The sequence below is a fragment of the Pituophis catenifer genome, unplaced genomic scaffold (assembly GCF_029215685.1).
Source record: "Pituophis catenifer annectens isolate HBS135680 unplaced genomic scaffold, rPitCat1.0.hap2 SCAF_10, whole genome shotgun sequence".
NCBI classification, from domain to species: Eukaryota; Metazoa; Chordata; class Lepidosauria; order Squamata; family Colubridae; genus Pituophis; species Pituophis catenifer.
The window spans coordinates 15717639-15730727 of NW_027256890.1; the positions used below are offsets into that span (position 1 = coordinate 15717639).

At 52.4% G+C, this 13089-nt stretch overlaps 1 protein-coding gene across 1 annotated transcript in view; it reads right to left on the reverse strand.

Moving 5' to 3' along the window:
- ATXN2 (ataxin 2) overlaps positions 1–13075 on the reverse strand; it is a 47514-nt gene extending 34439 nt beyond the window's left edge. Inside the window, 13 exon segments of the mRNA XM_070951116.1 lie at positions 6810–6943; positions 6945–7194; positions 7979–8082; positions 8542–8631; positions 8990–9099; positions 9407–9545; positions 9662–9737; positions 9857–10005; positions 10371–10484; positions 10746–10935; positions 11302–11503; positions 12198–12359; positions 12925–13075. Of these exon segments, the coding sequence (XP_070807217.1) occupies positions 6810–6943; positions 6945–7194; positions 7979–8082; positions 8542–8631; positions 8990–9099; positions 9407–9545; positions 9662–9737; positions 9857–10005; positions 10371–10484; positions 10746–10935; positions 11302–11503; positions 12198–12359; positions 12925–13006 (1802 nt within the window). The 5' untranslated portion in view covers positions 13007–13075.
- Positions 13076–13089: the final 14 nt, after the last annotated feature.

Genomic DNA, 13089 nt, shown 5'->3' on the forward strand with positions numbered 1-13089 from the left:
GGGGGTAACCGTTGACCATCCATTCATACTATGGCATTGCATAACCCGAAAAAGGTACTGGAGGGTTTAAGGCAGTGGAGTCAACAGCTGTCTCCCTGGGAAAGCCAACAGGCTCCTCCAATGATCAATATCCCGTCAATCAAAGGCTTTGGGGAGACCCCCCCCCAAACTTAGACCCTCTGGACCTGCAACCTTTAGTAGGTGGAACTTTTTCTCCCAAATGGAAGGCAAATACTGAGATATTTGGGATAAGGTTGCAAGATCCAATCTGGGTCGGTGTCACCCCAGGAGCAGAGGCTGACCTCTGGTCCCGTTGACCGACTGATCCGGCCACAACTTTGTTCTCTTCCTTAGAAGCCCCTCAAGGGAGGCAAGCAGAGACCCCCCACTCCCTCCCCCTCCCCGGGCCTGGAATCCCCTCCCGGGCAGCAGCAGCTTAGCTGAAAAGGCTGAAATTTCGGAGGTCAAAGCGAGGGGGAAAAAAAAAAAATCCAGTTATTTTTCTCCAGCGTTGCAAAACCACAAGAAATCCCCCCCCCCACCCAGCCATTCTCCTGCGCGGCCTTGCAATGGGGGGGGGAGGGAGGGAGAGGCCGATAAGAGAGGGCGGGCGGCCCCCCCCTCCTCCCCCTCCCAAGGCCCAGGCTCGGCCTTCCTCCACCGCAGCCCCCTCCCCACTTTGGTGGATGCCCAGGAGGGAGGGAGGGAGGAGGGGGGGGCACGCAGGGCCAGGCTGGCATTATTTGTGGTGGGGGGGGGAAATTGAGACCCTCAGCCCACCCAGGGAGCCCACCCCCCGTCGCCCTCCCCTTTGGGGGGGGTCCCCATTCTCTGGGGGTTGAGCCCCCCCCTCCCCTCCCCTCCCCTCCCCTCCCCCTGGCCGTCCCGGGGTCCCTGCGGCAGAGCAGGCCTTGGCGGTGCCCTCTGCCCGGGCGGGCTCCTCTCCTCTCCTCTCCTCTCGGCCGGCCTTGAAGGGCAGCGGAGGGACGCAGCGACCCCCCCCCCCACCGCCCCCTCCCCGGCACCCACCTGCCCAGCGTGGGCCGCGCTCCCGGGCCAGGCCCGCCCGCCTTGCGCCCGCCCGACGGAGGAGCAGCGGCGGCGGCGGCGGCGGAGGGCGAGGCGGCAGAAGAGGCCGAGGGCTGCGGGGGCGTCGCGGCGGGGCCCGGCGGGGGCTCCGGGGGCGGCGAGGGCTGCGGGGACGGCTTCAGCGCCATGGCGAGGAGGCCCGCGGAGGGATCCGGCCGCGGGGCGGAGCGGAGGACGAGCAAGAGGAGGAGGAGGCTGCCTTGCCCGCCCGCCCGCCCGGCTCTCTCGCTCGGCTCTTCCTCCCTCCTTCCTTCCTTCGCTCGCGCCCGCCCAGCCCCGGAACCGCTTCCCTCCTCCTCCTCCTCCTCCCGCTGCTGCTGTCCCGGGCACGCGCGCGCGCCCCCGCCCCAGCAGCCTCTGAGCACGTGCAGAGTGGAGCCCCTCTCTCTCTATACTCTCGCTTCCACTGCACCCCCCCCCTCCTTTTTTCTTTTTTTGCAGGGACCCCCCCCCCCGTGCCCGTTTCTGCAATGATCCCCCTTTCTGGACGGAAAGCCCCCCCCACCTTTCTACAAGGAAACCCCCCCCCAGTTTCTGGAAGGACTCCCCCCTTTTCTCTCCCTCCCTCCCCCCAATTTGGAGGTCTGTAAGCAAAGGCGCCCCCCCCCACACACAAAAGACCTGCCCGGCTGCCTTCTCCTTCCAGGAGCCGGGAAGGCGCCCGCGGGGCAATGGCGCGAAGGGCGGCGGGCGCCCGGTTGCAAAACGAGCGCTGCTGCTTTGCTCTCCGGCTGGTCTCTCTTCTCGAGGTCGGGCCCGCTCCAGTGTGACCGGTGGTGGAGAAAGGAGAGAGTGGGGACGGGGGGAGGGGGGGTCTTGTTTCAAGGGTGGGAGAAACAAGAGCCCGGTTTAATTCCGGCTGGCGAAAGGATGCCACCGTTCACACGACAGATCGAGCCGCAAACTCGACACGTGAAAACCCATCAGCGGCCGGGCTGGTTTCCCTTTTCGGGCGGTTCCATTCGGGCTCCGTGTCGAGCGGGTTCAACCCAGCCCTGGCTCTGAACTCGGCCGACCTCTCGATCTGCGGGTTTCATACTTGGGGGGGGCGGCGTATTTATCAATGAATTAAGACTCTAATAAAACCGGATTGGTGGCAGCAATAGAAGCGGAGATGCAGATTCCCCCCGATTTCACAGGTGGGGATCCGGAGCAAGCAACTGAAAACGGGGGCTAGAAGGCACAATTCGTTTTTGCCGTGCCAAAAACATGTACCCCCCCCCCCCCGAGATCTCTTACCTCTCGAATCTGCAAAGATCCCTGGGAAATGGATGTTGCAAGTCGAAAAACCACAATATGTGAATTACGTATGTAATAATGTATACAATAAGGTTACTGTGTATTAATAGATGTTTGCTTAATTAGTTATAAGAAAGCTGAGTTTGCTTCCTGTTTAGTTGGTAGCTAGCTGCAGGAAGGGAAGAATTGCTTAAATACCCAGAGAGGTGACATCTTTGTTGTGACCAACACACACGCACAAAAAAAGAGAAGAGCAATCTTGTGATTTTCCAGAATTCATTCCCAAACTGGCTGCTCAGCAAAATAGGGAGCAAAGGGGAGGGGGGGGCTGCAAAATCACCATTGGGAGGGACTCGGGGACTGGGACAAGGAAAGATCACCGAGTCCAGAGGCCAAAGAGATTGGCATGAAACAAATTATTATAATTTATCCCTTGCCGTTCAGAGATAAAACCTTTCTTTTTGCAACCCACTTCAGTGTGAAAGGAAACTTAAGCTAAAGCTCCAAGGGTCTGAGATGCTTCAGGTGAAAACAAAAGTCTCAGCTGGGCCATAAGGGAGAAAACAAAAATCAATGATTGATTGATTGATAGGACAAGAGGGTTGCGAGGGGGCACCGCCCATTAGTCGCCCAATGGAGCAAAGGACACAACCGATTCATCGGGCAGGGGGCACCACGGAGAGTGGGCTTAACCCACCTGTAAAGCCAGGGGTCATCCGTCACTTAAGGCCATTGGAAGACTGAAAGGGCTACTTGGCAACCCCGTTGGCGTCTTTCTTGGTCTAACCTGAGACCGGGGGTTTCTCCAACCTTGGCAACTTTTAAGACTTCTGGACTTCAGCTCCCAGCATTCCCCACTCTTGCTGGAATTCTGGGAGTTGAAGTCCACAAGTCTTAAAAAGTTGCCGAGGTTGGAGATCCCCGTGTTAAAAACCATGATGTATTTTGAATGGGTCCCATTGAACCCAGCAAGAGGCCTCTGCGGAGCAAGGCTTAAAAAACTGGCCTTCTCAGTCTGGTCCAAGGAGAACAGCAACCAGGGATCGAGGAAATGAGGGAGGCTGTTCCAGATCCTTCTACAGCAGAATGGGATTGGAGGATCCGGCAGAAGCGGCTTACGGACCGTTTCACCCTGTGCCTACGTGGCAACTGGCGAAGAGCCCCCGGGGTGCCCAAGAGGGAAAGCTGGCCCTGCCACTTCCTCTCCACCACCACAAAGGACTGGGCCATGGTTGGAACGGCTGCTGGATTTCAATGTGTCCTTTGTCCGATGGCCTCTTTGGCATCCATTGTTTTCTATACAAGCCCCCTTTCCTCACAAAAGTCACTTTATCAGTAGGGTTAGCAAAGGAAACAGGGCAGCAAAAATCGGCCGATCTTAATGAGAGGAACTAAACTGATCCCAGCAAGCAGATCTCCCAATGGTTCAGTGACACCCCCCCCACCCCCACCCTACAAATGAGAAGGGATCCAACAAGTTAAGGGAGCAGCTACGAGCACACAATTGAATCCTGATCTCTTTTTGGACTCTTTCCTGGGGTTCGTAATTAAGCTGGAAGTCTACAAGGAGAGCTTTTTCTTACCAGGAAACCTTTTTCTCTCTCTCTCGTTTTGCTTAAAAAAGAAGTGTCATTTTCTTCAGAAGGGAAGACTTAGAAAGGAATCGCATTAAGGAGAGACGGGAAAGTAAAGAACGGATTATAATGCCGTATATAAACTACAATTCCTGGCCTAGCTTGTTACACAGACCCAACCACCCTGCCAATAAACTGCAATTAGGCCAATCCTAACTTTGTCTAGTAGACAACTTGGTGACTGCTGCATTCTTACAACCAAATACGCCTGTTACGCACAAAATATCACAGGTTGGACTTTTATCCGGTTTAATATGCTCTCGTTGCTGCTGTTACAATCCAGATTTTTTGTTTTTAAAGTAGACACTGATGGGTGTTTTGAGCGCCAGTCAAGCTACATGCTACCCCTGAATAAGACCGGCTCTTCTCAGTTGAGATCCATTGGAGGATTTTTTGTTTTCATTGCTCTGCCTCGGTACGTTAAGTGGGGTTTCCCAGTTACAAACAGAACCGAAAACGCCTCTTAAAAACTGCTTGCGTCTTGATCCGTTTGGAGAGGAGCCTCTCAGCCGAAGCAACAGCAATAGAGGTTCACACACACACATACACACGCTCCAATCGTCGACTAATGACAAATCTGCTAATAAAGATGTAGTTACTCTTTTCTTTGCAACCAGCTCCTGTTCATTCTGGACTCGTCGCCTCTTCCTTTCTTGTTCTCTGTCAGAATCCGTTTCCCCACGCCTGACGGTGTGGCCACACGCTCACTTCCTCCTCGTTTCAAGGGAAATCGATGAGGAAGCAAAAAAAGAACACAGCAGTGCAAAAGAAAAAGAAAAAAAATCCCTCCTGTGCAGTTTGAATTCTAAAATGCATTTGTCCCGTGCTTGTATCTTAGGAAAAAACATGGCCTCAGAGGCTCAGAAATCAGGGAGTGGGAAGATCGGTGAGCTGCATGCTAGTGTCACACACACACACACACACACACACACACACACACAGTTCCTCCTCATTGTAGAACCTCCCCCCCCTCCAGATGTTGGTGAAAAACTGCTGAGGCCAGATTAGCTCAGAATTAGGGGTGTGAAGACCCTGTATGTTTGCCCAGACTCAGGGTCCCTGGTTGCAAGCATCTTCGTTGGCTTTCTATGGCCAAAACTCAGGAGCCCGGCTTGTTGCTGCCAAAGAAACCAAGGTTCCTAAGTCAAGAACAAGCCCTGGATTTTGACTCTGGTTTATAAAAGGAAAACAAGAAGCCAGGATCTAGGCCTTTGACCTAGATTTCCCTGTATGCAGTTGCTGGGATGAAGGCATTTAATAGACCAAGGCAAACCTCCGAAACCCTCCTGAAGCTGGCTTGATCCCTGCCAGGGACTGCAGCCGCCAAGCCCAGGTGCCCGGGAGGCCCTCGCTGTAGAAACTCAGCAAGATTTCTTGTGGAGGCACCACGTCACTTGGGTGCCTCCAGACTGATCAATAACTTACTACTTCTCTTACACGCTAAGGGAGCAAAACACCACAGCCACCAAAAGTGCGACGGCGGGCTCTTGGCGCTGAAGGACCAGTGTGCCATGCGAGCTACTGTGCAAACTAAGCTTGCTTTAAAACTCAGCGGCTGTTTAGCTGGTTCGGTATCTAATGCTTGCTGCTACGTCTAAGGCTGCTACGAAGAATGTCCAAAGTCTGGTCCAGTCAAAGCCAGCAGCAGGGAACCTGGGGGTTTTGCCCAAAAACCAACCAACCCACCAACCCAACGCCCAGCCTGTGCGAGGACTTTGCTAGCTCTCAGGGCCCTGCAGCCTTCCTTGGGGAATGCCTGCAGGAAAGTGGGCAGAATCGACACCCCAGCGCCTATTTCCTCCTTTTCAGAAAAGGGGGTTTGGAACAGAGACTCGGGGGTGGGGGAGGAGAAGTTTACTCACCTGGGTAGCTTCCCAGCAGCGTCGCTGCAGCAGAATGCCACGCCTGGAATTCTGCAATGGACACGCACCCGGACAGAGCGGAAGCTACACCATGGGAGCCAAGGCAAACGTGCACAAACACACTTCGCTACAAATCTCCCTAAATGGCAAAGGCAGCAATCAGGACGGGACAAGACCCCACAAAATGTATGGCCCAGGGATCAACCGTGGAGGGAGAAAAGAATTAGCTGCAAAGAAAGGAGAGGGAAAGAGGAAGGAAAGGGACAAGGAAAGGAAAGAGAAGGGAAGAAAGGAGAGGCAGGGAAGGAAGGAAGGAAGGAAGGAAGGAAGGAAGGAAGGAAGGAAGGAAGGAAGGAAGGAAGGAAGGAAGGAAGGAAGGAAGGAAAAGGGACCACATAAGGACAAAAAGAAAGAGAGGCACATTTCCCTGGTCGCCCCAATCAAAGGACTTCAGCCCTGATATTCTCCAGCACCTTTTCAGGTTTCCGGCTGAGCTGAGCCCACATCCTCCCAAGGCCACTAACTGTCCCCCTCCCACTCATCCTGGGGAGGGAAGCCTACATTCAGGTATAACTTTCAGCCTAGGTTGGACGTCAAACGACCGCAGTCCTGCTTGCTCCTTCCGAAATAAAACCTAAAGCTCGGTCAGCGTTTTGGTTCCTGCTCTTCTTTTCAATGTGGGTCTCAGTCGAAACCTCTGGAGCTGAAAGACGGCGGGTGGCGTCCCCAGGGAAGCAGCAGAGAGAGAGGGGAGGGGAGGGGAGGAAGGCCCGGCAGCCGCTTTGGGTTTCACTACAGAGAGCCTAAGGCAAGCTAGCTAGCAGAGGAAAAGGCGTCTTCAGGGCCATTGGTGGCCCAGGGTTTAGTGCAAAGGATCCAGAAACCAGATACTCGTCCCTGGCTAGATTTTCCAGCCTATTTTTGCCAAAACAGACAACGCTCGTTTTGCCCTCCCAACACCCTTCCTGCACCCGATGGCGGTCACCTCCGTTGCCTCTGCGCCCGCTTGTCACTTGCCCCTCTTGCTTCTCCCCTTGCGGGAGGAGGGCTTCCCACTGCCTCCCGCGGACGAACCCGCCGAAGAGGCCACGGGGATGTTGATCTGCCCGTCCTGGATCTCCTGCCGGGCCTCGGCGGGCAGGTGGTTGATCTTCTGCTGGGCCTCCAGGTAGAACATGACGTCGCGGAGCTGCTCCTGGACCTCGGTGATCTGGAGGTCCTTCTGTTCGCAGGTCTCCTTCAGGAGCTTCTCCTCGTCCTTCAGCTTGTTCTGGAGCAGGAGCTGGTTGGCCCGCAGGCATTTGTTCATCTCCTGCTCTTCCTTCAGCTCGTTGGTCAGCTTGGACACCTTGGTGCTTAGCTGGCTGCATCTGGAAGGGGAGAAGGGGGAACTGAGGCAACAGCGGCAGCAGCATCTTTACCGGGATAAAAGGAGCAGGGATTTCTGCCTGTCTTGACAACATGCGCACCCACGCAGTTTGGGCAGTCGGTGTCTAAAAGGTTTGCCATCACCCCTTTAGGGCTTAATACTGGCAGTCCTCGACTTGCGACTGTTTGAAGTTACAACAAAAAAAGGAGAATTCTGACTCAAATTTGAAATTCTGACAGTTGCCCCTCCCCCCACCTCAATCTCTAAATTCCTATGACTGGAACTGAAGCGCTAAGGCAACTGCCATGAAATTTCATTTTAATGTATGCCAATTATATACATTCAGTGTGACCATAAAGTTATTCTAAGTCTAACCGTGGCTTCATTTACGGCTGTTTGCAGGATTCTGTCATCAAGCGACTGCATTTTATGACAGTTTCGCCAAAAGCTAGCACTTCCAGTTTTCAGCAAAACCCTGATTGGTTTGTTGAACAACTGCAGCATTTGCTTAACGATTGTTGCAAAAAATAAAAATAAAAAACCCCCCACCAACTTCAGGTCATGTAACTGTTTTATGACCATCATGGATGGTCTCCCATCATAGCTGCATGTCAAGGGCTACCTCTATGTCGCTCCTAAGGACGTTAATTCCGGACCAAGAGGAAAACCAGCTGGTCCTCGGGGGGGGGGGGGAGATTGGAGTCAAAAATCACAAATGAGATGCATTTTGCACCCAGACCACTAATTTTAGGAACGTCCAGTTCTAAATTCTGAAAGTTACCCACTTCCTTTCGACCGACTGCCGCTCCTTCAGTAAATCGTTCAGTCTGTGTTCCAGCGAGTCGCATTTCTCAATAGTCTCTTTAAATTTGGCCTTCATGTTGTTGATCTGTAAATGATATTTTTAAAAAATGGGCATTTTAAGTTCCAGCTGGGTGCTCTCTGCGTGGCTCAGAATCCGATTCAGGACCATTCTTCTCAGGAATTTTTCTGGGCGAGTAGGAATTGCTACGGTGAAGTGGTTTCCCAACTTTGGGTTGGGAAACGAACATCTTGTTTAGTGATTCCTTAGAAGAATGTTCCTGGAGCTCCCTTTGAAAAGGATGGACTCTGCTTTGGAAGAGGAAACGTAGACTGAGCAGAGAGAAGGAACCAGCCCATGAAGTGGCTTCTTTAGTCCAGCATGGCTACCTGCAGGCTCTGAGATCCCAAGCCCTTCTCAAGGGACTTCTTGGCTGGACTTCGGCCCCAAGAGCGAACCAGGCATTCCTAAATGGAAGGAGCTCAATCTGACCCTGCAGTCTGGTTCCTGCTGTCTACAAGAACAAAGCTTTCAGAAGGAACTTACTTCTTCGGCCGTATCCTTTTCTATTCGGACGATCTTGTTCTCCCAGTAGATGCGCTGGGACTCCAACTGGCTGGTTAGCAAGTAGGAATACTGCATTCAGAGAGAGAGAGAGAGAAAGTGGACAAGCCATCCTTATGTTCTTTAGAGCACATTTCTCCAACCTTGGCCACTTTGTGGACTTCAACTCCCAGAATTCCTCAGCCAGCGAAGCTTCATGAAGCTGAGGAACTCTGGGAGTTGAAGTCCACAGGTCTTAAAAGTTGCCAAGGTTGAAGACACCTGCTCTAGAGGACAGCTGGAATCCCATCCCGGAAGTCTCCTCCACTCCAAGTTACATTCAAGAAAGACAACCCTAGACTATGAAAAACATTCCACAGAGGATCCATTGAGTTAGCCATGAAAATCTCCACAAACGAACGGTCTGGGAAGAGCAGTGATGCACACTTACTTCTAATTGTAAGGCATCAATTTTCTCTTCTTGACACACATCCCCCTCACATTCGTACTGAACCAGCTTGCCATCTGTTTTGCTGGCCACCAGACGGTGGACGTAATTGTCTAGAGAAAAGACAACAACCAACTGGTCATCCTGAATCAAGGTCCGAATCAAAGCAGCTCAGGAGTCACCTCCAACTATGGCCACCTTCAGGTGTGTGTTAAGGGAGAAGATTCACCTGGCTGAGAACTTGGCTCCTTTTGAGATAAAGAAGTGGTGGCCCTCAACTTCTCCCCACCCAAGGACGTCTTGCTCTCAAAAACGGAGCCCTCTCTGATTATAGCAAAGTAGATGGACCAGGGGTCTCCCCAACTAAAGGGGGTGGTCCACTTTGGGGTGTGGCTCGGTGGTCTGTGGAACAGGGCTTACCCCCGGCGTAGTCCCAGACCCTGTGATTGGTCAGCTGCATGGCGTAGGTGTGTTGTGTCTCCTCAAAGTGCTTGTATGCATGCCGACTCACGTAACGCCCGCATCCAATGTGCCCGCAGATGAGGCATATCCACAGGTTCTGTATAACAGAAAGAGCAATACAACTGACATCCAGGGGGGGAAAACACCCAAATTCTATTTCCGAAGAAGCAACACTGCTGATTTATGAACAGACATGGATCCAGACTCACTCACTTCTTGGACTCCACATTCAAAACATTTGTTTTCTTCTACAGGTTCCGGAGTCTGGCAGTACCTGCAGACGGGGCACCTGGAGAAGGGAGAAAAGAGAAGGCCTTGAGGACTCCAAACTAGGTCGCCCAGCTTTAACCTTATGGATCTCCATTGCCCCTGCTCTGATCCACCTTTCCGCCCTTGTGAGGGTCTTACGTGGTGTCCTCCCACCGCTGCAGACACTGACTGTGGAAGCTGTGGTTGCAGACCGTGGTCAGGATCCCGTTGACCGATTCATCCATCCTCTCCAAGCAAACGGTGCATTTGGGGAGCTCGGTCAGGTCCATGACGGGCAGGCTGGCCCCCTGTGGGAGGAGAAGACATCTGGCCTCAGTGTCTCCCAACCCTGGCCACTTGAAGGTGTGTGGACTTCAACTCCCAGAATTCCCCAGTCAGCAGGTTGGAAAACCCTGTCTTAAGCCAGTCCACCTTCCAGTTGCAATGAACAGCAATGGGAAACCTCTGCAAGCTGATCTGCTAGGTATCGTAGGACTTAAGTGAATTTCCTCTGGAGTATCAGAAAACGCTGCAGGGCCTTATCACCGTACTATCCCCCCTGTGACTCCCCCCCATCTGGCCTCGCTTCAGCGGCATCTTACACCAGAAGATGGCTAACTGGGGAGAGATCTCCCCCTCCCAGAAAGGAAACAGAGAACAAGAGACCGCTTACGGCTTCTGACTTGAAGACCTCTGCCCTTTCCACGTAGACGAGCTGACAAACGTCCTCTTCTATGGAGTTGAACTGCCGACCGTTGCAAGTCATGTAGAAGCTGTCTGCATCTGCCTGCACAGAAGCCACAGGGGAACAGTTTGGAGGGACACAAATTGTAAATGATCAGAGGTCTATTTCCCTTCTCCTCCCACCTCCTCAAAAAATAAATAATATAAGAACAGGCCAGCGGCACTCGCTTACACAGCCCCTTCCTCTCTCAGATTCAGGACTTTCTAGTTGCAAGAGCAGCATACGTGTTTCTGGATCACAACCAGACAGGAGAGGCACGGAAGGAGCCTTCAGCCCAAAGCTGAAGTCGCTCTTTGTTCTTACCTGGGTCCGGAATTTGATGAGGACCATGTACTGGTTTGGGGTGGAATCTCGGATGATTTTCATGTGTTCGATGACATCATAAAAAGACGCCACAAACTTCATGAGGTCGTGGCTGGTCATTGTGGCAGGGACAGTGAGAATACACAGCATGGCGCTACGTCGCACCTCTTCTTTTAACGAGGTCATTTTGCTGCACAAGGGAAGAATTAAGACTAGTCAGCGAGTCCATTCTTTTTGCTTCGACTCTATAATGCAGTGTTCGCCAATCTTAACTGCTTTAAGACATCTGGACTTCACCTCCCAGAATTCCCCCTCGCCCACAGCCTTTCCTTCTCAAAGGAAGAGGAATTTCATAGTGATGGCAGCTTTCCAGATCCTTTAAAGCAGGGCTCTCCAAACTTGACAACTTTTAAGGCTTGTGAACTTCAACTCCTACAATTCCCCAGCCGGCCATGCAAGTGGGGAATTCTAGGAACTGAAGTCCACAAGTCTTAAAGTTGCCAAGCTTGGAGACTCTCCTGCCTTAAAGCATTTAATGTGAGTCCTGCTTTCTTACTTTGTCTTGTAGAGGTGCATAATGCCGTGAGCTATTTCAACCGATGGATTCCCACTGAAAAAGGAAATCTGGTCAGGGAGCTGCTTTGATGGAGAATCCGGTGTAGTCCCACTGCTTCCACTTTGGCCATCCTGATTATTGTGACCCTCAGTGGAGGAAGCCTCAGCTGCGCCAACTTTGTCCATCATCTCTTTCACCTCATCTTTTTCAAAATCCAAAAACAGATAAGTTAGAAACCTGACACTTCCAAACTGCAATCCATACCTATTTTAAGATCTTTTCTCATTAAAAGGTAAGGGACTGCTTTGAAACAATGGGAAAAATAATGGCAGAAGATTTCTTAGAAATGTTTTATCAGTATAAAAATAGGCCATTAAGATTTTGAATCCAGAAAAGCTGCTCAGCTCATATTTCTCAACAATGCTGTACCAGAAGACTAAAGATTGCCAGTAACAATCCAGAGTCAAGTACTAATTTCTAATCATTGGTCCTATTGATTCATACGCTCATAAAAAATTAACAAGCAGACTTCAAGAATCACTTGAAATGGTGCCTTGCAAACAAGCTGGCATAAAGTTGCTTGCAAGTCAATCTGTTTAACAGCCTGCCTGCCCAGATGCCATTCTCTGCATTTTTGTGGGGAAAAAAGCCTTGGATTTCTTGCTAAATGCCAAGCTGACCTCAGAAGGTAGGTTTCGCCTGGCCTTCAAAAGCTGCTTATTAACCAGGGAGGTTGGAAGGATGCACAGACAGACATATATACAAATATGCACCGTGAAATTTACATAATTCCAATCCAATAGTGCTTCTCCACTTGTGCCAATCATTCTCTACGTCCTAGAGAAATGTATTGCTTGTCCTTCTACTTGGGGCACCAAACGACGTGTCACAGGTACCTGGATCTGGCTTTATCGTCTCGATGATCACATCCGTCATCTCCCGCCGGCCGATGTGTTGGTGGATTATGGTCGCCTTCTCCACGGGTGCCTTGCCCTCCAAGGTCACCGCAGCGGCGGCCAGCGACGTCTCCTGCATCACCTCATCAGACATCTCGGTAGCTGAAAAGCATGATTCACCCGGCTGTTGCAGAGTTTCCGCACAAACACAAACACAGCCGCAGCCAAACCAGACCAGATAAACCTGAACCAGCCCCGTGCAAGGAGCTCGTTTAGGCCACGGGCTGTTTGGACGCCTCCCTGCCTCTTCCTCCCCTGGGTCCACCTTCACCCTCTGACCCACAAGAGGGCCGAGAGCCTCGCTTCGCCCATCGACTTGCCAAACGTATTATAAACAGACCCACAAAGAGAGAGAGATCGAATAAAGAAGGCCTGACCGACGTTGCTCTAAATCGGGGTCTTTCAAGCAGGGGAGCGTTAAAGTGGGTGGACTTCAAGTCCCAGAATTCTGCCGGGTGGGGGATTCTGGGAGTTGGAGTCCTCCCGTCTTAAGCTTGAAAAACACCGATTTAGACACAGCAGGACCGAAATATTTCGTCTTTCCCGGCCTATCGCTTCCTCTGGCAGCCCCCCCCGGCTCTCCTGCCCCCCCTTTAGCCGTGACACCCGCCCCCCACACACCCAGAGACCCTCGCAGCCTCCCTAAGGGAAGCCCCCAGGCCCTCACCGGCAGCGCTGTAAGAGAAGCCGCCCGGCACGGGCGAAGACTCGGCCAGCTCCAAGCGAAGGACCACCAGAGACACACTCATAGGGGCCGCCCCGCGGAGGGTCCCGGGCCTGCGGGGTCCGAGCTCGGGCGGGAGGGAAACGGGAGAAACGGGAGCCCTCCGCC